The sequence below is a fragment of the Sciurus carolinensis genome, chromosome 12, assembly GCF_902686445.1.
Source record: "Sciurus carolinensis chromosome 12, mSciCar1.2, whole genome shotgun sequence".
Classification (NCBI taxonomy): Eukaryota; Metazoa; Chordata; class Mammalia; order Rodentia; family Sciuridae; genus Sciurus; species Sciurus carolinensis.
Genome location: NC_062224.1, coordinates 22,817,998 through 22,845,335, shown reverse-complemented (window position 1 = coordinate 22,845,335; position 27,338 = coordinate 22,817,998). Strand labels below are relative to the sequence as shown.

General features: G+C 42.2%; 1 protein-coding gene across 2 annotated transcripts; it reads left to right on the top strand.

Moving 5' to 3' along the window:
- Positions 1–6,707: 6,707 nt before the first annotated feature.
- Msrb2 (methionine sulfoxide reductase B2) lies at positions 6,708–26,451 on the top strand. Of its 2 annotated transcripts, none has more exons than XM_047521100.1 (5): positions 6,708–6,856; positions 12,786–12,895; positions 16,361–16,437; positions 25,055–25,202; positions 26,333–26,451. In XM_047521100.1, exons 1-5 carry the CDS (start codon positions 6,751–6,753, stop codon positions 26,435–26,437), a joined length of 546 nt encoding a protein of 181 aa, XP_047377056.1. In that variant the 5' UTR covers positions 6,708–6,750; the 3' UTR covers positions 26,438–26,451. The 2 variants fall into 2 exon arrangements, with proteins under 2 accessions (XP_047377056.1, XP_047377057.1); XM_047521101.1 differs by lacking the exon at positions 6,708–6,856 and adding an exon at positions 10,588–10,693.
- Positions 26,452–27,338: the final 887 nt, after the last annotated feature.

Sequence of the window (27,338 nt, the reverse complement as noted above, 5' to 3'; positions counted from 1 at the left end):
AAAATAAAATAGCACAGTTCAAGGAGAAGAAATAATTAAAACACTGGTCAGAGTATATGTGACAAAGATTGAAAAAAATACACTAAAAAAATCAGTAATGATTTCTGAGATAGTGTTCAAGAATTTTTTTGCATACTTCTATTTTCCAGTGTATCTAAAACAAATGAAATTTTGAAAAAAATAATTTGAGCAGGGTGCAGCAGTACATGCCTATAATCCCAGTGACTGGAGAGGCTGAGGAGGAGGATCTTAAGTTTGAGGCCAGACTTGGCAATTTAGTGATATCCCATCTCATAATAAAAAAAATAAAAAGGGTTGGGAATGCAGTTCAGGGGTAGAGTGCCTCTGGGTTTAATCCCCAATGCTTCAAGTAGATAAAATTAATTTTTAAAAAATCATTTGAAGCTGGGCACTATGGCGCACACCCATAATCCCAGTGGTTTGGGAGACTGAGGAAGGAGGATTGCAAATTCAAAGCCAGCCTCAGCAATTTAACAAGGACTTAAGCAACTTAGCAAGACCATGTTTCAAAATTAAAAATAAAAAAATGGGCTGGGGATGTGGTTTAGGGGTCAAGTACCTCTGGGTTAAATCCCTGGTACCAAAAATAAATCAATCAATAAAAATCATGAATAGTACAAAAAAATATCTTTTCAACAAACAATACCAAGTTGTCCAAGTCTTGCTATTAACTATTATGTCTTCTTTGTTTTTTCTTGACATTATTTCATGTAGACCATTCCATAAATCCAGATAGTCTTTATATTTGACATTTGGGTGACTATATTTCCTTGCATTACCACGTGAAGCTTTACCTAGCCATTTACTGGTGGTTAATGATTTTGAATTCATCTACCATTATGAGAAGTACAACTATAAATATCCTTGAAAAAATAATGTTCCTTTCAGTGCTTCTTTCCCTGGGATTTCCTCTCCAAAACAGATTTGCCAAATTGATAGAGAATGAGTTCTATGGTCTATGTCCATATTGTCAAATTTCTTCTGGAAAAACTATGCTACAATTTCTACAGGCAAAGTGGAAAGCTCAATCATCAGAGCTCTGTTAGCTTTGGTTCCTTAAAAATCCATTATTAATAATCAAAATGTGAGAGGTGATGTATTAAGCTATTCTATCTTATTTACTTTTGGTACTGGGGATTGAATCCAGGGGTGCTTTATCACTAAACTACATCCCCAGCCATTTTTGTTTTTAAATTCTGAGACAGTCTCACTAAGTTGCTAACGGACTCTTTAAATTACTGAGGCTGGCTTTGAACTTTCGATCCTCCTGTCTCAACCTCCTGAGATTGTTGCTGGAATTACAGGTGTACGCCACCATGCTCAGCTACTGAGCTATTTTAATTTGCAATTCTTTAATTATTATGGAAGCTGAACATTTTCCCAAGTGTTTATTCACTATTTGTATTTTCCCTGTGCAAGCCATCTGCTCGTACCCTTAAACCATCTGTCCAGTCAGACCTGACTATTGACCATGCAGATAACATTAACTTCCCTTGTATGCAGAACATTAAGTGTTTCTCTGTTATGTTTATTATAGTGCTTCCTTATGATCCTTTTGATTTTTCCAATTTGACACTAATCACTTTTGGTCCTTATTTCGTGCTGTGTATGTGTGTTTGTATTTAAATTTTCATTCACTTGAACTTGTTTGTCAACCTTATCATTTGTTTATTAGTATGTTTTTCAGGATTCTCTGTGGGAACAGAACCACAGGATATGTATATATATGATTATAAAAGGGGATTTGGGAGATTGGCTTATTAACCATCACAATTAGTAACTCTTCCTGTTGTTTCTATTGTCAGAAAATCATTTTTATTCTAAAATGGATATGTGTAGTGTTGTTTTATTGTGTGTCTCTGTGTGTGTGTGTGTGTGTGTGTGTGTGTGTATACACACTAAATCAAAACTTCTTTTGGTCAAAGTGACTTACCAGTCTAAGCCTTAAACACTAAGGTTTTATAGTTTCCCTATATTGGTAGTCATTATCCTTTTTGGTATTTCATTTATTTAAATATAAATATATATGTATAGATTTTGATTGATTTACTTATTTATTTGTGTGTGTGTGTGTGTGTGTGTGTGTGTGTGTGGTGCTAGGGATTGAACCCAGGGCTAATCTAGCACTCTATTACTGAGTTATACCTCCAGCCCCAAAATATACTTCTTATCTTCAATTATTTTAAATTTTTTGGCAACACAGCACCAGTGTGTTGTCTCCACAATGACATAAAATATCCAGGAACGCCGCTCCTGTACTTCTTTAACATCAGGCTGTGAGTCTTATCTTTAAGAACACCAGAGGATTGCTGGAGCTCCGGCCATCATGACTAACTTCCAGGGAGAAAGAAAAGGAAGGGCAAAAATTTGGTGCTGAGTCATCTCCTCTCTTACTACCAGTGAACATTATTTTAATCTTCATCATTTTCACTCTCTGGTTCCCAGAAGGGTACATATTTCTATTTTTCATTGAAAGTTGTATAATAACAGACCTAAGAGTTTAGATATTTTGAGTTTCAGTTCTAGGCCACCCTCCCAACACCCATACCACTTTCCAGGTGAGGAATCCAAGGTCAAAGACTGATTTGTCCAAACACCTGTATCCTGTAGGGGAAAAGGTGAAAATAGAATCCAGAGCCTATCCCCTGCTTTTTCTTTCTCCTCCTCCTCCTTCTCCTCCTCCTCCTCTTCTCTTTTCTTGTCCTTCTTCTTCTTATTTTGGTCCTTAGCTTGAACCCAGAGACACAACCCTGGCCCTGTTTGTTTGTTTATTGGTACCAGGGATTGAACCCAGCGATGCTTAACCACTGAGTCACATCCCCAGCACTTTTTTATATTTATTTAGAAACAGGGTCTCTCTCTAAGCTGCTTTAGGGCCTTGCTAAGTTGCTGAGGCTGACTTTGAACTTGCCATCCTCCTGCCTCAGCCTCCAGAGCTGCTGGGATTACAGGTGTGCACCATGGTGCCCAGATAAGCTATACTTTTTCTATTAAACCATTTATTCAAGTCTTCATTCACTCTGTCTTTAAACCTTAAGGTGTCTTTTAGAGTATTAATTAGATATATCCTGTTGGTCAGTTCCTAGGAATTGTCTAGATTATGGTAGAAGAATGAGCCCTGATGTTGAACTCTGGGTAGACAAAGGCAGATTACAGTTCTTCAGTGAGAAGTAACTGTGCCAAACTGACCCATCCCATACTCTCCCAAATGGTTTTCGATGGAGAGAAACAAACTGGCTTTTGAGCTGAGCTCTCATTTTGGAGGTTACTACATCTTATCTCTTTAGGGATTTTACTGTTGATAATTTTTTCTTGTGTTTATAGTTTTCAGAGAAGTACCTTAGGTATACAAAGAGCCGAAGTCATAGAACTTTGCCTTTCCTGAAGATTCTCACAATCAAAAGTAGGACCTCAGATACGCACTGTATTAGCTTCACAAAACGGAAAACGCCCATAGCAGTGGTTTAAACAAAATAAGGACGTGTTTTTCTCTCATGTACTGTGAAATCTGAAGGTTGGGCCATTCAGGTGGGTATATTAACTCCACAGCATCGTCAAAAACCCAGGATCTGGCTGGGGTTGTGGCTCAGCAGTAGAGTGCTGGCCTAGCATGTGTGAGGCACTGGGTTCAATCCTCAGCACCACATATAAATAAATAAATAAAATAAAGGTATTGTGTTCATCTACAACTAAAAAAAAAAATCCAAAAATCAAAATCAAAACAAAAACCAGGCTTCCTCATGTCTTCTACTATGTTAATACCAGGCTGTCAGTTGTAGCTTCACGTATGCCATACAATTGTTAGTGCCCCAGCCATCATGACTAATTTCCAGGTAGAGAGAAAAGGAAGGGCAAAATGCTGGCGTTCTTTTTTAACTACTTTTCTAGCAGCAGTTCAGTGATGTTCTGGAGTCCATTGTTGCCCAGAACTAAATCTTAGGACCATCACTGACTACAAAGGAGTTGATGGATGTAAACTTTCAGTTAGGCACATTATGGCTCTCAATAAAATAAAAGCTCTATTTATAAACAGGGAGAGAAGAATGGTGATTATCCAGGCAATGGGTATTTTGTGCTGCTGAGTAAATGAAGTGAAAGGTAGAATATAAAGTAGTGTTTTGTTCAGGCTAAGAACATGTGACCAAGAACAGGGTATTAGTGCACGGTCTTTCTATTTTTTTTTTCCGGGGGTTGGGGAGTACCAGGTATTGAGCTCGGGGGCACTCGACCACTGAGCCACATCCCTAGTCCTATTTTGTATTTTATTTAGAGACAGTGTCTCACTGAGTTGCTTAGTGCTTCACTTGCATCTATGTCTTTTACTCAGACATAAAACCAGACAAATATGACAAGAAGAAAATACACTATAGGCCAATGCCCATCATGAACAAAGATGCAAAAATTCTAAAAATTTTATTTCATGAAATCCAGCGATATAGAGAACAAGTAATATTTAACAATATATAAATAAATAACATTACCTGCTTTACTGCAGGATTACTAAGTTTAGCATTTAAAAATCAACCAACAAACTAAAAAAGAAAACTGAAAAAATAGAATTATACCAGTAGTTACAGTAAAGCAAAAATCCAATATTGCTTCCTGATAAACTCAGCAGATTACAGGTAGATGGGAATTTCCTCAATCTGATAGAGTATCTATGAACACCTCTACTATTATCATACTTAATTGTGAAATCCTGCCTTCTTTTCCTCTAAGTTCCAGGTGCAAGACGAGAATGTTCATGCTCACTACTTTAATTCAACATTGTACAGGTGCAATGAAACAAACAAACAAAAAAAGAAATGGAAGTAAACACTTCACAGATGACATGATTGTTTAGGTAGGAAATCTCATAAAATCCATTAAACTATTACTAAAACTAACAAGTTTGGCAAGATTGCAGAACACTAGATCAATACATAAAATCTACAGTGAAATAAATAAAACAACCTAACAGTATCAAATGTATAAAACATGTCCGCATAATTTTATCCAAAAATGTGCAAACCCTGTACTCTGAAAACTCCCGAACATGCTGATAGACATTAGACCCAAATAAATCAAGAGGCATATCTGACACATGGGTCAGAAGATTCAACACTGTTAGGATGTCAAGTCTCTTCAAATTTATGAACAGGGTCAATGCAATCCCAGTCAAAATTCAAGCAAGTTTGTTTGCAAATATTGAGAAGCTGAATCTAAAATTTATGTTGAAATGCAGGAAACCTAAAATAGCCAAAATAAATTTGAAAAATAACAGAATTACAGAACAAATGCTAGTTAATTCCAAGTCCAGTGATCAGCACACTGTGTTCATTCATACAAATGGATTAATGGGACAAATCAGGAAGACCAGAAATAAAACCTCACATTGATTAAAAAATTGATTTTTGACAAAGATTCAAAGGCAGTTCAGTGGAGAAGGCATAGTCTTTTCAACATATGGTGCAGAAAAAATTAGGCACTGGTATGCTAATAACAGAAAAGAAAAAGGAAACAAACAAAAATATTGCCATACACAAGAATTAACTCAAAATAGGTAGAAGACCTAGATATAAAACCTAAAGTCATAAAACTTTCAGAAAAAAACACAGAAAATCTTCGATTTTGGATTAGACTAAGATTTCCTAAATATAATACCAAAGGGCACAATCCGTAAAAAAAAAAAAAAAAAAAAAAAGGATGTTGAGCTTCATAAAATTAAAAACTGCTCTAAGATACTATTAAGAGATCCAAAAGACAAGTGGGACAGGGCTTTGTAAAGCATACGTTTGAGAAGTGATTTGTATCCAGAATACATTAAAGAATATTCAAGACTCAATAATAACTTAAGAATAAATGGGCAAAAACCTTAGACCTTCACCAAAGAAAATATATCTACTGCAGAAAAAAATGTTTTAACATTAGCCATTAGAGACCGTGAAATAGAACCACAACAGAGGCCACTGCCTATCAATTAGAAGGGCTGCAGCAGAGAGTCTCAACACTCAAGAGATTGCCAGGACAGAGAACTGGAGCGCTCACATACTGCCAGTGGACGTGGGAGGAAACAATTATTTACCTTCGACCTAGTCATTCCATTTCCAGGTATTTACCCAAGAGAAAAGACCTCACATATCCACACAAAGATTCGTACAGGAATGTTCCTGGCAGCTTTGGTTTTAATAAGGAGAAACTGGAAGCAGCCTGAATCAACTGGTGTCCAGATAAATACGGTTTGGCATATCCATAAATGGAATACTACTCAGCGCCAAGGTGGAATGAACAATTTGTTGCATGCAAAAACTTGCAAGCATGTCAAAATAATTATGCCAACTGAAAGAAGCCAGACAAAAATCAAGTACAAAATGTAATGATCCCATTTATATACAACTCCGGAAAATGCAAACTAAACTTGATCCCCGTTTGCCCTAGGGACGAGGGGAGTGGGGGTGGAATGGGGCCCCAGCGCGGGAACAGCTGGAGGGAGAGGAGCTGGAGGGAAGGAGGCTGAAAGCGGGTTAGAAAGCCAAGTTGGGGAGGGGGCCAGGAAGGGCGCCAAGCGGGGCGGGGCGGGTCAAGGGCAAGCTGGCTAAGGGCGGAGCGCGGGCCATGGGCGGGGCGGAGCGCGGGCAGTGGGCGGGGCGGAGAGCGGGCAATGGGCGGGGCGGAGCGGGGCGGAGCGGGGCAGTGGGCGGGGCGGAGCGGGGCTGAGGGCGGGGCCTCGGCGTCGAGCCCACCGGCGTCATGGCGCGTTTCTTCCGAGCGCTCTGGGGTTGGTCCTCCCGAGAGGCACCTGGGCAGGCGGTGCGGGGCCAAGCGGGCGGCCCAGGGGCCGGACGCGGGGACGCAGGTAGGACGCGGGCCCCGCCGCCTACGGCCTGTGGTTTCCCCTCGCGGGCTGCGGCTCGCGCCGCCCCATTTCTCCTGACCTTCTGCGTGCGCCGCTGCGGGTCCCCGCACTATCCTTGCGGTCTAGGACGGTGGTTCGTAAACTTGGGATAGCTGGGGGCACCCGGCTCTGTGAGAACCCAAGGAAAGGTCAGATTCTTTCCCAAATGTACACACAATTCTTTTATTTCTTAAAGTTCATTTATTTGCATACCATGCGAGTCCCGAGAACCGCGGACCTTTGGACTCTGGGTAAAGAACGCGGTGGTTGGTCAGCTGGACCTTGCGTGCCCTCTCCTGCGCTGGCGGTTGGTCTGTTCCACTCAGAGTTCTGCTCTTTTCGCATGTGCGAAGCTAGCAGTGCAGACTTTGGATTCTGTACTTGTTTGTGTGTATCTAAGACCCAGGGAGATGTGCAGGCAAATCATCATTTTTCCCTCTTCGGTCTGGCAGCCTTTTTTTTTTTTTTTTTTCCTCTATACTAGGTATAGAATCCAGGAATGTTTTACCACTGAGCCACATTCCCAGCCCTGTTTTTGAGACAGAGTCTTAATAAGTTGCTCAGGCTGGCCTTCAACTTATGATCCTCCTTCCTCAGCCTCCCAAGTCTCTGGAAGTGTGCACCACTGCCACCGGTCTGACAGTCATTATTAATGACTTTGAGACTAAGACAGAGACCAGGGGGGAGTGTGTGTGTGTGTGTGTGCTTACTTGCTTGCTTGCTTGCTAAATGCTTTTAGCCCTTTGTCAGAAAGGACATTGACATTTCACCAATTAGGACCCAGTCACTGTGGAGAACTGTATCATATATTTCAGGGCAGTTTATTGCTCGTGGGGGTTGACCTCCTGGGAAGTTTCACAAGAGGTCTGACTCTGCTTCCTTTTTTTTTTTTTTTTTTTTCTTCTTGCCTTACTGCGAATTGCACTCAGGACCTTGAGTCCCTAAGCACCTTGTATCCTCCATCCTCCGCCCTGAGTCCAATTTTATGGGTCCATTGAATACATTAAGGGATACCTAACTGCTGAAAATGTACCAACTTATTTGGAACTCTTTTTAATTCCATGAAATTTTTTAAACTGTAGTGTCAAATAAATAAATAAAAGCACTGGCAATGTAGAGTGAGTGGTAGCTGATCCAACAGAACTTTCTGTTATTAATTTACTGACCCCTCAATGTCTCAGTCAACCAGACTGAGGATATTTGCTGCAAACCTGCTATATTGCAAGCATTCCTTTGCTGAGAACCACAGGTAATGGAAACAATTGTGGGTTCGGAATTCTCCTTGTCCCCTTGAAAGGGTAGTGGTTTCTGCGGAAACTTCTTTATGCTTATACTTGACATGGTGGAAGCAGCCTAATGAATTGCCCTGGGATTGGAAGTTCTTCAGCCACATTAAAATTTGGCCAGACACCAATGCATAGCAGGAGCTGTGTAACTTATCAGACACCCCCTCCTGGGAATTTGTACTAAGGAAATAATTCAAAAAAAGAACAAAGCTATATGTGCAAAGACAGTTTTAACAGTGCTACTCTTAGGGACCGGAAACTGGCTTCAACCCAAATCAGTTAAGGAATGCTTAAGTAAATCATAAAAGTTCAATTCAACAAACCATTAGACATCCATTAAAAATGATAAGCAGGTAATCATTCTGTGGTTAAAGGTTGGTTGTTGATGGGCCCGTATTTGTGTCTTGGCTCCCTGTCACTTGCTGGCTCTGTGACTGCACTTGCATTGCCATGAAAAAATGCCATAGGTCGGGGGGCTTAAACAACAGACATTTATTTCTCACAGTTCTGGGGACTTAGAAGTCAAAGATCAAGGTGGCAATGGATTCCCTGGGTCCATCTTGCTTTGTGCACATACGGCCTCCCCATAACGTATGTGCATGGAGAGAGCAGACTTAATTCCCATCGTGGTGACCCCACTCTCATGTCCTAACCTACTTTATTTATTTGCGGCACTAGGGATTGAGCCCAGGAGTACTCCACCACTGAGCTATATCCCCTAGTCCTTTTTATTTTTGATTTAAAGACAGGGTCTCCCTAAGTTGCTGAGGCTGGCCTTGAACTTGAGATTCTCTTGCCTCAGCCTCCTCAGTAACTGTGAATATGACCTAACCTACTTTACATATAAGTTCACATATAGACTAAAAGTAAAGGGATAGAGAAAGATACACAATAGCTGATGAAAGGAAAGAAGGAGTAGCCATGTTAATGTCAGACAGAAATGAATTCCGAGCAAAGAAAGTTATCAGTGACAAAGGGGCATTATATAATGATAAAGGGATCAATTCTCCAGAAAGATATGAGTCTTTAATGTGTATGCACCTAACAACAGAGTATCAAACTATGTGAAGCCAAAAAATGATAAACTGCAAAGAGAAGTGTAGTACTCACTGTCATAGTTGAAGGCTTAAACACCCTCTATCAGGAATGGACAGGTCCAACAGGCAGAGAATCAGTAATGGCATAGTTGAACTCAGTGGCACCATGGATCAGCTGTTGACGTCTATAGACTGCTTCTTCCGAAAGGGGTTGGAGGTAGGAAAAGAGCAGGAAAGAGGTATTGAAGTAGAACGAACAAGACTTGGGAATATGGGACCACAGAAACGATGTGTGTGTGTTTATGTGTGTGCATGTGTATGTGCGCACGCGGTGGGTACTGGGAAGGCTGTGGTCCAGAATAACTAGTATAGCACAGGAGCTCATGGGAGAGTAGAACTGTGGTGGAGGCACAGAGGCCTTGGTTGTCACATTAAAGAGTTTGGGATTGACCTTGAGGGTATCATGTCACATTGAACTGTTTGGGCAGTGAGAAAAAAACCAATCAGAAATGCTTAGGATAGAAGGAGAACTAGGAAACTTGCTGGAGATCATGGTGGCATGGGCCAAGGTAATGGCAGAGGAGAAGTGACAAGGAGCAAATCCTAGAATTATTTAGAAAGTTGAGCCAATAGGCCTCGCTGCAGAAACAGCAGTTGTGGATAATGGCCCAGGTTTCCGGCTTGAAATGTAGTTGATGAGCTCGAGCAAATGTGAAAAGCAGATTCAGGTTGGAATGGGGAGATGCAGGAGGTCCTTTTGTGTGTGTTTGAGGTGAGACATCCCAGTGGCAATTATATATAGGACCGGAATAGCAGAGAGATCTAGGATGTAGGGAAAAGTAGATTTGGGAGTCCTCATCATGTACTTGTGCTTTAAGCTACTGAGTGGATAAAATCACCCATGGGGCAGGCATGGAGGAAGGGCAGAAGAAAGTCTAGGACAAAAGATCCTTTGAAGAGCATCAAGGATGGGCAGAGGAAGGAGAGTTGGAAAAGGACATTGAAAGGAAGGAAGTAACTGGAGAGGTAAGAGAATTTGGTGTCGTGGAAGTGAGTGTCAGTAGTGTCAGATAGTCATGAAGTCACAAAGTCAGGATGAAGTGTTGGTGGTTTTACCAGGAAAGTCCTTGGCTCTCTGAGAACAGATTCGGTGCAGGGCTAGGGGTGGAAGCTAATGTTTTGAGGTGTGACTGAAAGAGGTGAGGAAGTAAGAAGGCCTCTGTCAGGAGCTGGTAGGAGAGACCATGTAAGGAAAACGAGGTTTGTGTGAATTTCTTCTCCCAAGAGCCTCAGCATGTCTAGGTACAGAGGGCAGTGATCCAGTGGAGTGCAAGTTGATGGTTATGAAACGGAGACAGTGGACCTTGGTCCTTAGGCAGAAGGAGATGCACTCCAGAAAAACAGCAGCAGCAGACGGACAGTAGGAGGAGGTCACTTGTTTCATTGAAACAAGACAGAAGGACAGATGGGGACAGGTATAAGTAAATGTGGCAGCCGGGTAGCACATTGGAGGACTTTCCTTTGTGTGTGTGTGTGTGTGTGTGTGGTTTTTTTTTTTTGCCATGCTGGGGATCAAACCCAGGGTCTTGTGTCCTTTGTGGTTTTTTATTCCTGTGAAGTGAAGTCATCTGTTGAGAGTAAGGTGGGAGGTGGTGGAGACCATGCTTGAAGGACATTATAAAAGGCTTTAAATACCAATTGTAGAGAAAAGGAAAGTGATCTGGTAAGGAAATACAAGAATCACCATGGGTCATTGAGATTCCAGGGAGTTTACTAAGGAAATTTAGAGAAACTGTCTTTCACCCTGGGGTTTTAGAATCCCCTGGTGATTCCTACTCAAATCAGTTAACATTTTGGTGGTTGTAAAAGCAATGATTTTTAAATTCCTGTCATTCCTTCTCCATTACTTGGCTTTCTGCATGATAACTTTGAAGAGCTTGGGTGATAGTAGTTGTTACACAAATACATTTTGCTTTGCTCCCAAAGAGATGAGTTCCTGAAAATTTGTGTTAACTGAGGTATATTTTCATAGGAAAATTTCAGAAGTCTGTTTCCATGCTAAGAAAAAATCTCTGTAATCTTATAAAAAGAAAAGATAACTTTTGATACTTAACAGTTTCAAAAAAACCTTTTAAGAATGTAAACAGTCATCAACAATCTATAGTAAACAATACTGAAAATACACTATTGTGTAGTCTTATAAACTGGTGATAAAAATAAGTCTTTTCTTGCTAAAGGATTATTTAGTACTATTTTTTGTGACCAAAAATGAATTTCGGGGGTTGGAGGGAGTCAAGAGTGGAGGAAGGAGGGACTATATAGAGGGAAGAGAGGGGTTGGAGGGGTGGGGGGGAAGAAAAAAAAATAACAGAATGAGTCAAAAACTATTACCCTAGGTAAATGTATGATTACACATATGGTATGCCTCTACTTTGTGTACAAACAGAGGTACAAGTTGTATCCCATTTGTTTACAATAAAAAAGTAAATTAAAAAATAATACATGAATGGTGTGATTCAACATTTTGTACAGAGAAAAGTTTACTCCATTTATGTACAATGAATCAAAATACATTGTTATAATGTATAACTAAGTAGAACAAAAAATAAGAAACAAAAAAATGAATTTCAAAAATAATTTTATGGCTTGTTTGATTTATGGGTGCAGACGTCACAGGTGCTGTTTCTTGTTTGTGCTGGGGATCAAGCCCAGGTCCTCAAGCGTGCTAAGCTCACACTCCACCACTGATCTATCACTTTTCACCTTCAATGTCACAGGTAGTTACTAAGCCTTAGGGCTTCTGTTTCCTCATTTGTCAGTTGAAGAGTTGGACAGATTATAAAATTCCTTGCACATTCTTAATATTGGATGATTAAAATATTTTTATGAGAGTTGAGCTTTCTACCTGGTTTAGTGAAAGAGTACTGTCATAGTTATTTTCTTTATGATCACCCAAATAAAAGTAATAAGACAAAAGCTGAAAGGAATAAGAGAAAAATATGGATGAAAACCATGAAGCATTATCATAGACTGTGGTAGGTCTCAGTTTCCCTTGCGGGTATATAGAATAGGAATCTCTTGTCCACGCAAGATTTTTTAGTAAAGACCTCCCTTGACAAACAAAATCAGAAGTATCTTCATAAACCAGGAAGGAAAAGGAGTTTAATAACCTGCTATCTCAAGGTTCTGTCCTGTCCGATCTCTCCACTGCTCCCAGCTGTGTCTCAACAGGAACTGCTTCGATGAAAGTCAGAGGATCAATTTCCAGCCCTAGGTACCTGGGGAGAATTTATTCCACATTATTTCCTTTTTCTGCTACCTCTTTGGCTTCCATGCCTCAAGAGGACTGAAAACCAGTTCTCTATTTATGACTAATTTCTTATTAAATTAAATAGTCAAGGCATTTTGTACCTGAGTTTCTGGTCCTTGTTAAGAATGAAGTGACAGAGAGAATAAGGGACAGGATTATTCCTCTGGGTGCTGGTGTGCTTTGGGAGGAAAGTCAAGGGGAAAAAATTAATTGTACCTTTTCATTTTAATAAAAAAAGCCTCTACTTGATAATACAGAGTCTGTTACAAAATGTGAGCCATGTGGGCCATCTCTCACCAAGACTGAGTGGCAAGAGAAGCTGACTCCAGAGCAGTTCCATGTCACAAGAGAAAAAGGAACTGAACCGGTAAGCAGATGGGGTATGATTTATGATGTTCTGGTCAGATGTGTTGGTGGAGTTGGAATAGGTCCATTGTCTGACCCTGATTCGTCACTAGCTGCTATCCAGATCCTGGCCTCCTCCCTGGTCCCCCTGCTCAGGACATCAGTGGCTGTCTCGTAGTAGGAACCACCTCTTTCCTTAGACACAGTGCCCTCCATTGTCTGGAGGATCCTTTTGTGTCCTAAAAAATCTTCCAGTCACTTGAGTGCCCTCTGCTGTCCTTGGCTGCTGGCTGGACCAGGTTACCTCTGGTGACTGTGCAGCCTGCAGCTGTTGGGAGTGCAGCCATTCTTGCTCCTTGCTGGGCCACCCCCACACTTCAGCCAAAGAAACCTTTTGAAAACACAGAGCTGGCCACCCTGCTTCCCAGTTCAGCATCCTGCAGTGGCTTCCCACTGCCTTCAACAGAAAGGAAAGTACTGAATGACTGGTTGGGTACTGAAGTCCCCTGCATCCTATCCCATCCTTAAATCCAGCCATTTTTCCTCTGGGGCCTTCTCTAGATCTCACACATCCTGGGCTTCCTTCCCTTTTAAGGACCTTGCATCCGGCTTCCTTTCTCTTGCCCATCACCCCTCCTGCTCATTAATTCAGACCTGCCTTTTAACTTTAGCCCACATCTCACTTTCTCAAGCTCTCACAAAGTTTGCTTTTTTTTCATAGTGTTTGCCATCATTGTTCTATCCTCTAGCACCTAACGTGGTGCCTGCCTGTTGTAGGCATTCAAAAATTCAATTTTTGTGAATGTTGAGTGACTGGGGGCTTAGAGGTGGAAACATCACCTAGGCTGCATTCAGCAATCCCAACTTTCATCTATTTCCCAAGACGACAGCCCCCAGCGATTCCTCATCACAGCACCATTTGCTGTGGTTCTTAACAAGTAATCTCATTCAGATCCAAATACAGCTGTTGTCAGTTACCTATTGAAACTTATTATTAGATATTTTCATTTGTGAAGCAGATTCACAAATCCACTGAATCTGGACCCCAGCACTGTGGCTTCGCAACCTTCTAGAGTACTTTTATTTTTCCTTCGTCAGTACCTGCTTCATTCAGTCAACCAAAGAAGTGTATGTGGCCTCACAATCATGGTGGTACCTCAGTTTCTCTGATGCTAAAGTCATCAGACAGGCTGGCAGATCCCAATGGATTCTTGTGAAATGCTAGTATTTTTCACAACTTCCTGTGAGTGAAATTTTAATAGAGCCTTCTTTGGGAAAGAGACCACCTTCGTCACTTTTGTATATAGCACAATGGAGGTACACTTGATACTCTGTGAGCAGTCGTGTGAATGCTAAGAATGCTGTAAACAAGCCCTGATTTCTCAGGTGCAGAGCCAGGCAGGGTTCAGTGTGTACATGGAGCCTGGAGATGTGCTGCCAGATGTTTAGGAGAATAAATCCGTGGGCTTCTGAAACAGATGGTGCAATATATGCTGTGCATTTGGCCATTTTACAAAATGAGCATCATCCATTATTTTAACTAATGTTATAAATCCTGTTCAATTGCTCTGTTTCCACATGGAACTTTTTAGAATATTGCAGAACTGGAAGCCTTAGCACCATTAGGTTAAGGGAAGAGAGAGAAGACATCGAATCCTATTCTGTGACTCCACATGAAAATTCAGTTGTGTATGTTTTTTATTGGGCTGCAGTAAGATGCTAGTGCTCTGCTAGCAACCAACAAAAGAATTTTCAGCCTAATTGAGCAATAACTAAGAATTTGGCATCCACAGAGGGAGGTTTCCCGCAGGTCCTTCTCTGTCTGCCTTCCTGATCCAGTCTCCATGGACTTCTCCCTGCTCTGGGAGGAGGGACTAGCTTTCTTGCCCTCTGGCCACTGATTTAGTTTAGGCAGCAGGGAATGCTAGAGAGATCAGAGGACAGAGAAACCCGTCTGGATCCAGGGTCCTCTCTGAAGCAGGTCTGCAGTGGCTGTGTTCCTCCACTGCAGGTGGCTGCTTCTGTAGGCAGCCTCCCCCCACACAGGTTCTAGCAACCGCCCCCTTCCTTTGTTCCACAGGCTTAGTGGGTTGTGTCTTCTCACAATCACTAGCCCAGGGGTGTTTCATCCCCCTGCATTGGTTTCCATTGGCCCTGTCCCCACCCCTGCAAATAGTCCCATGTGAAATTATCTGCGGTCATCCCTTTTAAGTGTGTCCTCTTTCCAGCAGGTATGTTCTATTGACAAAACCAAAGAAGGAAGAAATGTCATTGGTCCAGACAGATGTTGAAATCCCAGGGTAGCTTGAACTTCATTCTGTCTCTGACCTTGTCCCCCCTGTGCAATCAGTCACTTCAGTTCCCTTTTCTAAATCATTCTTGACTCTCTCCTCTTTTTTCAGTTTCCAGTTCATTCTTTTTTTTTTTTTTTTTTTTGCAATGTCAGGAATTAAGCCCAGTACTTGCATATGCTGAACAAGCATTCTGCTGCTGGGCTGTGTCTCTAGTCCTTTCAGTCCATTCTTGACCTGGATGTCAAGTGATTTTTCTAAAAGCTGACTCTGGTCATGTGCACACCCACTGTACAAGTTTCTAGAGGCTCCCTGTGTTCAGCAGGACAGAGTGTGTGCACTGTCTCCTCACAGCCCTGTGTGATCTGGCCTCTCCTGCATTCATGGGACTGGGCCATAAAAGACCAGCTCACTACCGTTGGGATTTCTGCAGCTAAATGGAGGGTTTATAAAGAGGGAGAATGTCCAAGCGTACCCATGTAGGAGGCTTGGTAGGTTAATTTGAAAGTGTCTGCTGGGCATCTCATTGAAAATGGACCGTTAGTGCCACCCCAGGGAATTTGAAGGTTTGACCTGGAGTTTTCCCAGTTAGGGAAACTGGAGTGGGCAGAAAAAGTCCAGCCTATTTCTTGAGTCAACCCTCTTGATGAGCTGTTCTGAGCTTGACCTTCTCCATCCTGTGGAATTGGGTAATGCGCGCCACTGGGAGCTGTGGTGTGATCTTCACATTTTCCCCCTTTTAAAGTTTCTTTTGACAGAGAAGATGATAAAAGGAATTGGGCAAAATGGTATTTTGTTTTTCAACAGTGGCGTTCAGTTTGCAAAATAATGTTAAAAAAAATAAACTGACTTAACCCATACATTGCCTTGAGTCTTGCTGTGTTCCTCTTGGAATCACTTTACAAACCTGAAAGCTCTTCAAGCCATAATGAATGGAGTAATTCCATCTAAGCAGCAGCCCTGGTACCCGAGAACCTGATATATACAGTGTCCTCAACACCATGCAAAGTGTGTGAAAGGCACAAACCCCTGATCTCACCCAGCTGTGCTTCTTAGGTATTTATTTTCTTTCTTTCTTTTCTTCTTCTTTTTTCTTTAGGCAAACTCTCTGACTCTGAGCTATGCCCCCAACCCCCGCCTTGTTTTTAAATCTGCTATGTCACTTCCAGCACATGATGTATCTCATTTACTTTCAGCCTTTCAGCGGGATCTACCTGGACAATAAGGAGTCAGGAATGTATCACTGTGTGTGCTGTGACAGTCCACTCTTCAGGTAAGGTGAGGACAGAGCCATGGAGGGAGAGCAAACCTTCCTATTCCACACTCCTTCTCACCTGAGGTTTTGGATGAATAAATGTTTTTATATATTTACTTATTCATTGATTTATTGGTTTTTTATTTACTGGGAATCAAATCCAGAGTCTCACACATGCCAAGTGTGTGCTGTGTCACTCGAGTACACCCTCAGTCCCCCGCCTTGTTCTTGCCTGTTTTTTGTGGGGGTCTCGTTGTTATTTGTTTTGAGATGGGGTTCTCCCTGTGTCGCCCAGGCTGCCTGGAACTTGGCAGTCCTGCTGCACGCACCTTCTGAGTAGTTGGGGTTCCAGGCATGTACCTCCTGGCCATGTTGTCTTCCTTCTCTTTTGGCATTGTTGCATAAAGAGAGCTGTTTATGGGCTGGGGAGATAGCTCAGTTGGTAAAGTGCTTGCCTTGCAAGCACAAGGCCGCGGGTTCAATTCCCAGCACCACAAAAAAAAAAAAAAAAAAAAAAAAAAAAAGAGAGCTGTTTATAGAAGAGACCTGTCTGTTTTGATTTTTTTCTCACATGCAAAACAGTTAACAAGACTTCTTGGCTTATATTTTTCCTTTATGTATCCCCGAGAAATAGCAATTAAGCTATTTCTTGGTGTGTACCTTACGATAAAGCTATTAGAATTTTTTAGAAAGAAAGTATTTTAAAGAAATCTAAACCCTAATAGTATTTGCTTGGCCATGTGATTAAAACTATACCTCTCCCCGGGAAAATGGGTTTATAATTTAATTTAGGAAATGTAGAATTTTATGAGAATAGATTCCCCACAGTGCTTGACAGTAGTAAATACCATGCCCTCTCCTATGTAGCTAAAAGTAAATTTAATTGTCCCTTGATTTCAAAGCCTCTTTTAAGTCAATCAGGATCTAAAATCTCTCAACAAAGGCTTTTTTGTTTAGATATGCAGGAAACAGTCTAAAAAAAAAAAGTAGATTCAATGAAGAAGAAAGGAAACATCTTTGAAGTCCTGTTTTTCAGAACTTCAAAGATGTTTTCCTTTCTTTTGCATCAACCCTAAATTGGTTTAGAATAAAATATAAATCAAGCCAGCTCTGCAAATCTTCCATTAGCCAGTGCTTCCTTCTGTCCTCTGGGCTTTGAGCAGACGGGGTTTCCTGGCTGACTGGCTGCTAATGCGGGCAGCATTAGGGAAGCCAGACCCCGCCTGCAAGGACGAGGGGCATTAGGATCGATTTCCCTTCATGCTCAGGGAAGGGGACCAGCCCTGGCCCAGAGCCTTCACATTGTTGGTGGCCGATGCGGTATCTGGGAAGGCAGTCAGTCCAGGATGGCACAGGGGAGAGCTAGAAGGAATTTAATTTTTACGCAGTGGTGTTGGAAAAACAAACCGTCCCACCCACCCCCATACCATAGCAATCAACACTGGAGATTTTTGTGACCTCAAAAGTTGTGAGGTTTTCTCCTCTGAAGCAAGCAGCCAGTTCCATGGTGGATGCCAGCTGAGTGTCATCTAATCCAGTTCTTTTCTGACATGACCTACCTGGAGATGGCATCGGACCTCACAGATTGAGGGGTTGGTCCCCAAGGACCTCCCTCCGCTTCAGATGCCAGTTGTAAATCCCAGAGTTGTGACCTGCGCTTCTGATCTGCCAGTTACAAATTGGGTTTCCTGTAACCCCCTCCCTGGGTTCAACAATTCACAGAACTCAGGAAAACACTTACACTGATGAAGAGATACACAGAATGAGGTTTGTGGGGAGTGGAGCATCCTTCAGGAACCTCCCCGTGTTTAGTTATCTGGAAGCTCCCGGCCCTATCCATTGGGGTTTTATGGAAGCTTCATTGACATAGGCATGATGGACTATCTGTGATCATTGGTGATCAACTTAACCTTCAGCCCTTCTCCTTCCCCAGAAGTTGGGGGCAGAGCTGAAAGTCTTAACCCTCTGACCATGCCTTGCTCTTTCTGGTGACCAGTCCCCACCCTAAAGCTCCCTATGGGCTGTCTGCCACGGGCCAACTTATTAACATATGAAAAATCACTATAATTTTTAAGAGTCCAAAAATTTTAGAAGTTGTATATGCCAGGAAATGGGAGGAAGGCCAAATATGTATTTCAAAGTATCAACATGAGACTCATATTTTGGCAATATTAGTTATTCCTTGACCTTCGGTTCTGTGAAAGAGAAGTAGAGTGTTAAGTTGACTGACTTGCCTTGAGCCAGAGGACCATGTAGTAAAAGTATACTTTGTTACTACCCAGTCACCAGAGATGTTCTGTTTTCTATATTTGGACTGTGACCACAAAAAATGAGAAGTCATCCTTGTAAGAGAACTCTCCTCAATGTTAGCCTTCCTTCTTTGATTTCATTGATGTTCCACATCTGTAAAGAGGAGGCCATCTCACCATGTCCTGTCCCCTCACCATATAAGCTGTCACAGAGTCACAGAATGTTGGAGCTAGGAGAGACCAGAGCAGAAGGCTCTGTCCAAGACAACTCACTAGAATGGGGCAGATGTTTTGTACCTGCTCCGCCCCTGATGGTAGCCACTAGTCACGTGTGACTATTGAGCATTTGAAATGTGACTGAATTTTACATATGACCAGTGAGTATTAGCACAATGGTAGTTCAAATTTAGAAGGTTAAGTAACCAACTCCAGGTTGAGGGACTGAAACAACCAAAACTAATAGGAAAATCAGCCAAATCCCCAAAAGCCTATTAATCATGCAGCCTGTTTACTGAACTGCCAATTCATGAACCTTAATTGTTTCTTTGTAAATATTTAATTTTAGTTAAAAAGTTTCCATTTTCTTTTCAATAACTTTTGAATTTCTGTTCTATTTTTCTGCTGCTCCTGTAACTGTAGCTAAAACTGAAGGAAATAAGAGTATATCCATGTGTTGGTCAGTTTTCCATTACTGTAACAAATATCTGAGATAATCAACTTATAAAGAGAAAAAGTTTATTTTGGCTTAAGAGTTTTAGAGGTTTCAGTCTGTGATTACTTGGTCACATTGCTTTTGGCTTGCAGTGGCACATTGTAGTGTGTGGTAGAGCAACCCCCCGCTCTTGGCTAGGAAGCAAAAGAGAGGAAGGGGCTAGGATACCACGATTCCCTTCAAGGGCAAGCCCCCAGTAGCCTAAAGACCTTCCAGTAATCCCCATCTCTTAAAGGTTCTACTAACTCGCAATAGCACCAAGCTGGGACCCAAGCGTTTATTTACTTATTTATTTTTTGACAGTACTGGGAATTGAACCTGGGGCCTTACACTTGTGAGGCAAGTGCCCTACCACTGAGCTGTATCACCAACCTGGGACCATTTTCTTTCTCTGTTTCTGTTCTCAAGCTTCTATTATAGGAAGTAGGGGAACAGAAAAAATAATTCCTTTAAGAATTCAGATAGAGTCAAAATGAAGTGAAAAGTTGGTCAGCCAGAATTAAATTCTAGTTAAAATTACAAGTAAATGAAGGCTGAGGTTGTAGTTCAGTGGTAGAGCGCTTGCCTTGCACATGTGAGGCACTGGGTTTGATCCCCAGCACCACATAACAATAAATAAATAAATAAATAAATAAATAAATATATTGTAAAGACATATTTTAAAAAAATTACAAGTAAATGCAGGGTCACCACCTCTTGCTTTGCATCAACCGGGCAGCCTCCCACCTGCAGAATCTCGGACTGGGCCAGCCTTCTGGACTTTGTTTGCCCCTTCTGTATGTAATTTAGATTTCATTTATTCTTGGAGGCTAGATTCCTTGTTGAGGCCTTCTCTGACAGCACATGTTGTTTTGGATTTGTTTTTCTGCTCTAAATTCCCGTTACTTTGTCAGTAGCACACAGTCTAGGACTTAAGTATTCTGCTGACTCTTAACATTTTCTTTAGTTGAGGAGTTAAAACTGATAAGCTTCTCAAGTTCCTTAGCCATTATACTCCTTGTACATACGCATGGAGGTTGTTATGGGCGGAACTGTGTCTCACGAAAGATGTATTGAAATCCTCGTCCCTGTAAATGGAAACAGGGACATTGGTCATATTGATGTACGGTAGGCCCTTAATTCAATATGACTGATGTCCTTATAAGAAGAGGAAAAAGTCAGACACAAAGAGGAGAATACCATGCAGATGTGGAGGCAGTGGTTAGTTTATCAGCTGTAAGCCAAGGATTGCCAGCCACTTTCAGAAGCTAGGAAGAGGCACAGGGGGATTCCCTAGGACCTTCAAGGGACCATGGCCCTGCTGGCATCTTGATTTTGGACTAGCCTCCAGAACCCAGCGTATGTCCCAAGTACTTCATGGTCATGTTCTGTAGTCATGCTAAGAAACTAACATGGAGGTGCTCACCAGGTGACATCTGCCTTACTGCTTAGCAGCAGTAGCAATATGCAGACTACCTAAAGATGTTGCAATGATGATGGAAAGCACCATGGAGATGTAAGAAAAGAAGCTGCAACTTCTTGTTTCTTTCGTTTGTTCGATTTTGGTCTTTGGTTCTTTTGGCACTGGGGATTGAACCCAGAGGCACTTAACCATTGAGCTGCATCCATATCCGTAGCCCTTTTACTTTTCATTGTAGCACTGGTCTCACTAAGTTTCGGAGGCTGGCCTCAGATTTACAATTCTGCTTCAACCTCCTGAGTTGCTGGGGTTACAGGTGTGGTCCACCACACCTGGCACTGCTTGAGCACTTAAAGCACTGGACTCAGTGCTTTTCATATACCCCATTTAACAGATATGAAAACTGATGCTTAATCTCTTTAAGTCACTTGCTCATGTTTTCATTCTTTTTTCTGTTGCTATAATAGAGTCCCTGAGACTGAGTGGTTTATAACAAATATAAGTTTATTTTGGTTCATGGTTCAGGAGGCTGGGAAGTCCAAGAGCATGGGGCTGGCATATGTTTGGCTTCTGGTGAAGGTCTTCTGCTGCATCATAACATGGTGGGAAAGCCAAAGGTCAGACAGGAGCAAAATGCAAAGGGTGGCCTTGTTCTGCAGCAGCTGGCTCCTGTAACTAGTCCAGTCCCATGAGAACTCCCATGCTCCCTCTTAATGAGCTAGTTACCTCTTAAAGGCCACAACTCCCAGCACTGCCACAAGGGCAGTCACATTTCAACTTGAGTTTCAGAGGGGCAAACCACATTCAGACCACTGCAGTCACACATCTAGTAAGTGATAGCACTGGATTCATGCTCCACAGGAGACCCTGAGCGTGCCCTTCCTCAGGGACAGAAGGCCCAGCAGTGAACAAGCCCACGTGGCCGGCGCTGTGCTGTTCACACCCAGCATTACGTCAGACCTCCCAGCAGCGCTCTGTGGTGTCGCTACCTTCATTTCACGGCAGAAAACAGTCTTAGGAAGGTTAACTTGTCCAGAGTGGTGCCACGGCCACGAAAACACCAGCCCGTAGCACTAGAGCTCTGAAGCCCACGCTGTCGTCTGGGTTTCCATAGGTCACTTGGACAGGGCTCTAGAAGCAGACTCTATCACTTTCTGGTGCCAGCCATCCAAATTACAGCTCTAGGTCCCTGGGAAGACATGACTGGCCTCCAGTGGGCATGCCCAGCCAGTGTGACCCACAGGCTCCCTGTCCAGAGCCTCTTTCCCAGATGCATCTGTCACGCTTAACGTGGTCCCCCGCCGATTCCATCATCTTGGAAATGATCACAGCACATTCGTGGAGAGCACTGCCTCTCCTAATGAGTAGCTGTGGGTTGAGGGTTTTAGGGTCAGGAGTGCCTTCCAGGATGTCATTACTCCTGAGGGACTCTGGACTGTGGATAACCTTGGAATTAAGTGATGTTGCCCCCCGACTGCTCCCTCTTCCTGGCAGCTTCTGGTAGGGTTTATGAAAGTGTTTTGTGAGATCACATATTTTTCTGGTCATAAATCTTAAAACAGGAGAAAACTGAAGGCTAATTCACTTTTTATGTGACATTCTAATGTCCTGAGTAGGTAACATTGAAAACCTCTGGTGTGCACCCTTCCTTCAATTGAATGCAGGTTCTTCTAGGAAATTAGGCTTAGAGTTGTCAGTTATATCTGGTGCTTCTGCTCTTACTTTGGGGGCTATGGAATATCCAGAAAAAGGAAAAACAAACCAGATAAACAAGAGAATACCTTCTAAAGTACATGATACAGAATGGTTTTAGTTTTCCAGGGGTGAGTCTTATCACCTGCTGGTCATTTAAATATGTATATCATAATTTCTAATTAGCTTTAATATTTAGGTCCTCAGTCTTAAGTGATACATGTTGCCCCTCTCATATTACTTGGTAAAATCTCCAGATTCTGCTAATTGCATCAATAAAGGTTTATTGTTTCCCATAAAATGTTTAATGACTTTTTATTAGTCTAAAATTCATTCATTTAAAAAATTTATTATATTCATAATTCCCTATCAAAATTCCTTTCATGATCAGTAGTTTATTTAATGTTGAAGATGGAAAGATGTTGGTTAAAAGATTCTTATAATGTTCTTCCCTGGGACACAGTGGCAAGGCAGATGTTTTTGTTTCTCTATTGCAGTGCTAGGGATTGAACCCAGGCCCTTGAGCATGCATGCTGGGCAAGTGCTCAACCACTGAGCTACACCCTCAGCTCCATGTGAATATTTTTGAACCCTGCCTGAGTGTTTAGACACTTCTAGTTGGACTCATGGCTACTCAAATTTCATTAATGTCTATTATTAGTAATAATGATATGGGAAAGAATAGCTACAAACTTACTATGTGTCAAGCACTACTCTAAACACACCATATGTAGACATATCTCAGTGAATTCTGTCAGCAAGCATGTGATTTAATAATGCTGCTGCTATTCTGTAGTTTAGGACACCAAGTCTTCAAAAGATTAAATAACTATTGAATAACTTGCCAAGAGCACACGGATTTAACTGTGGATTCATACCACATCTTTTGGAAGTCAAGCCCTTACCACTAAGGGGACATGCCTGTGGTTCTCAGAGAGGATTCCTGAGGGTCCCTGGGACCCACCTCGGGTATCTACCAGGTGATCCCTTTCCCAGGATGTCTCCATCCACGTGAGGCGAAGTCCTTTTGGTTTTGTGCCGGGGATTGAACCTTAGGGCCTCATGCATGCTCTGCCACTGAGCTGTCCTGTCCCCTTCCTGTATCAAAACAGTCTTGCAACAGAGTAAACACAGAGGCACATATGAAGTTTCAGTTGTCTTTTTTCAAGCCAGACAGTAAAGAGATGTGCAGAATTGTAAAACAGCGCCATCCTTCTCGTTCAGTGTCTGTTTCATTCTGGAAAACAGTATTGTCATAAAATGTTAATATGTAATAATTTATTTTAAAAAGTAATATAATGCAGACATATTTTAAAATTCTCAGTTATCATTTCTAATTTGTTATGTATCAACATCTGTAACTCATGTAAACTGAAACTCTAGGGAATCCTCAGGAATCCGGGGGTGTCTAAATTTAGACCAAAATGTCTAAACTCGCCGTATCACGATGTCCTCTTGGTGGTGGACTTTGCGCTCTCTGCCCACTCCCTCTGTGTTCAGAGCTCAGGATTCCATTATTTACCACTCTTTTTTTGTTTGTTCAATTTTTGGCAGGGTTTAACTTTCAATTATTTCTTTCTTAGATAGAGAGCAAGTCATCTTCCTACCATCTAAAATTTTTTAAAAATCTATTTTCCTGGAGCCATTTGCAGGAGCTTATCTGTCCAACCTCTTAGAGAATGGGCTCTTTGTTCATTTTTTTTTTTTTTATGTGGTGCTGGGGTGGAACCCAGGGCCTGGTGCATGCTAGCAGGTATTCCACCTCTGAGCTGCACCCCTACCCTTGAGAATGGGGTCTCTGGTGAGCTGATTTTCGAGTTGCTCCTCTCCTCCTCTTGCCAGCTCTTCTGACCCATTCTAGCCTTCAGCATTGTTAGTTCTTTGGAGACTCCCCTGGAATGTCGGGCTTCACTGGGTGCCTGGGCTTATTTATTAATAAAAATAATCATAGCGAATATACGTGCCCAGCTTTATACCACACTCTGCAGAGCGTCCCCTTTAGGTTAGGTACAATTGTCCCATTTCCTGGACGATAAAACCAGGCCTTGGGAGGTCGAGCAGCTTGTCCAATTTCCTGCTACTGAGTCCCCCAGGCAGGCAGCCTCCTATGTTTAGATAATTGGAAGTTCCCTGTGCTAAAAATGGTTGCTTCATGAGATCTGCTGCTTCTCTGATGTGCTGAGATCACGCTGACCCCCTTTGACCACTGTTAACTTCTGTTTGATTTCTCCCTTTTCTGAATTCAGAACACATGGATTTGATTTGTGGTTCCTAATATGCAGCAGAGTTCACAAAGCTCCAAGTGTTTTTCAGTCCTTTAGATCAGACATAGAGAAAGAAGCCATTAGCATCAAAGGCACAAGACATCCTTTCACTCTGGCCAGGCAATGTCCTTAATAGCGAAGGGGTGCAGTGGGAATAGTTCTGTGGAACTGATGGTTGACCTGGCCAAGCTTGCAATCTGACAGAGCAAAGTGGGAATTAGGCCTGGCTTATTGGAAAAATGAATTAGGGGGAAAATGCTCCTGGGTATGTTAATAACAGCATCTTTAATAGTCATGGTGTTGGTACTGCCTTCCACAGTTCTGAGAAGAAGTTCTGCTCTGGCACTGGATGGCCTTCATTTACTGAGGCTCATGGCACCTTGGACTCTGATGAAAGTAACAGTGGAATCCTGAGACGTCTGGACACCTCCTCAGGAAAAACTCGCACAGAGGTGGTCTGCAAGAAGGTGGTGTATTTTGCTTCATATTTTCGCTGATACTGCTGCAAGTGCTACAGAGAACTCTCCTGTGCTTGGCCTCTGCTCTTGTTCCATGGAGGCACTTTGTTATCAAAAGGCATTGGGAAACGGCACTGTGGCACACGCCTAGCTACTTGGGAGGCCAAGGCAGGAGGGTCGAAAGTCGGAGGCCAGCCTTAGCAACCTAGTGAGACCCTGTCTCAAAATAAAAAATAAAAAGAACTGGGGATGAAGCTCAGTGGTAGGCTCCAAACTTGGTCCCCAGCATCACAAAAACTAAAGAACTAAATAAATAACTAAATGAAGTAGAAGAATAGACTAGTAGAAACTCATGCCCATATTGACCCCTCTCTTCCATCATTCTGGGCCCTGCAGGTTGAAAGGCTTCCTGGGCCATTTTCTCAAGTAGGTTTTCCTGGTTCTCACCTCCCACAGAGATCGGAGAAGCGGTAGGGTCTAAAAGAGTGGCAGGTCACATGCTTTTGAGCTGTGACAGGCAGCAGGAAAACCCATGTGGTTGGCTTCTCTCTGTCTCTTTCCCCACTCAGAAGTACGTTACCAGAAGGCAGAGGGACACTGCAGGTGACAACAGCACTTTGCTCCTTCTGGGAGCCTGATTGGAAGGAGTGGCTTACATACAGATGGAAAAATCCCTTTGCTGTCCCTGGGTGCTCTCGTCCTCTGAGGCCTGTGTTTCGTAAAATGTCAGAGGCAAGTGGATGCAGCAGCATAGTTTTGCCTGTAATATAAAAATAATAATACCCTGTCCACAACAACATTTTTCAGTACTCAGCAGGAATTTTGCTGCTGCTTTCTGTACATTGTCTCAATCATCACAACAGCTCTATTAAGTAGGTATAATTATCATCCCCACTTTACAGATGAGTAAATTTGATAATTGGCACACGTTCTTACTTGTAAGGTAGGGCTATTTACCACTATTGTACTCTAAGTTCTTCCATATCTTAATCCAATTCTGATGTGACAGACTCTCCCCACCCCTAACCCACAAAGATGTCAAATTCTGGAGTTGGGTGGCCACACAGGGTCCATCTGTCTGGCTCTATGTGAAGGGTTCTGGTTCCACTAGAAGTGATGCAGGCTTCTCTCCACTACAGTGTGAAGCTCATCTTGGCCATGTGTTTCCTGATGGACCTGCACCCACAGGACAGAGGTTCTGCATCAACAGTGTGGCCCTGAAGTTCAAGCCAAGTGAACAGTGACATCGTGACATCTGTACATCCTAAGAGTCCCCTGCTTCGCCACTCTTCCTCATGTATCCTTGATTTTCATGATTCAGGTGGATGGCTTGTTTTATTTACTATAAAACTAGGCTAAATTTGCTGGTTACCTGAAGGGAGTCACAGCTTCTCTCCTTAACCTGGAATCAACTCGACCCTGACTCATCCTTAGACTTGGGAATTTCACACAATGATAGAGGGGCAGCCATTCCCACCAACTGGCTTCCATAGGCTTTGGGTGGGACCTCAGAGCAGGACTCTTGGGGGATGTCAGGAGGCTTATGGACTTGGACATCAAGATCTTTCATGATGACCCTGAACTTTCCATTGCAGTTAAGTCCTTCATGGACATGTGTAGGAGAGGGATCAGGTGAAAAGAGGAAGGAAAACACAGGATCAGAGGAATGGAAAGGCCAGCACTGCAGAAAGAGCTGGGTTGGCTAGGAGCGTGCTTTGGAGGCACATTTTGATGGATGAGCTGTGTAATTTTCTTTCAGGATTTTGAATATCTCAAACTTCTGCTTCCAGTCTCACTACCCATAAATCAGTTCCAACATGAGTTTCTTAGATTTCAGTGATTATGAATAAATGTTCACCTTTATACCTTCTGGCTACAAAGTTCAACTTTAAAATGTTCAAATAAAATATTTACTGATACTGTGTTTGCTTTTTGTCTAAGTCTGTGAATCATAGACATGACACTCAGTCAATATGACAAATAAGAACCAGAACACATGTTAGCAGGCATTTGGTTATATCCAGAGGAACAGCAACTCAACTGTTTCACAATAATTTGTTAGTAAAAGTTAGTAAAATTTGTTAGTAAAAGTATTTAAGTCATTCTCCTTTTTTTTTATGGACAGAAAGGAAACTTAATTATTCC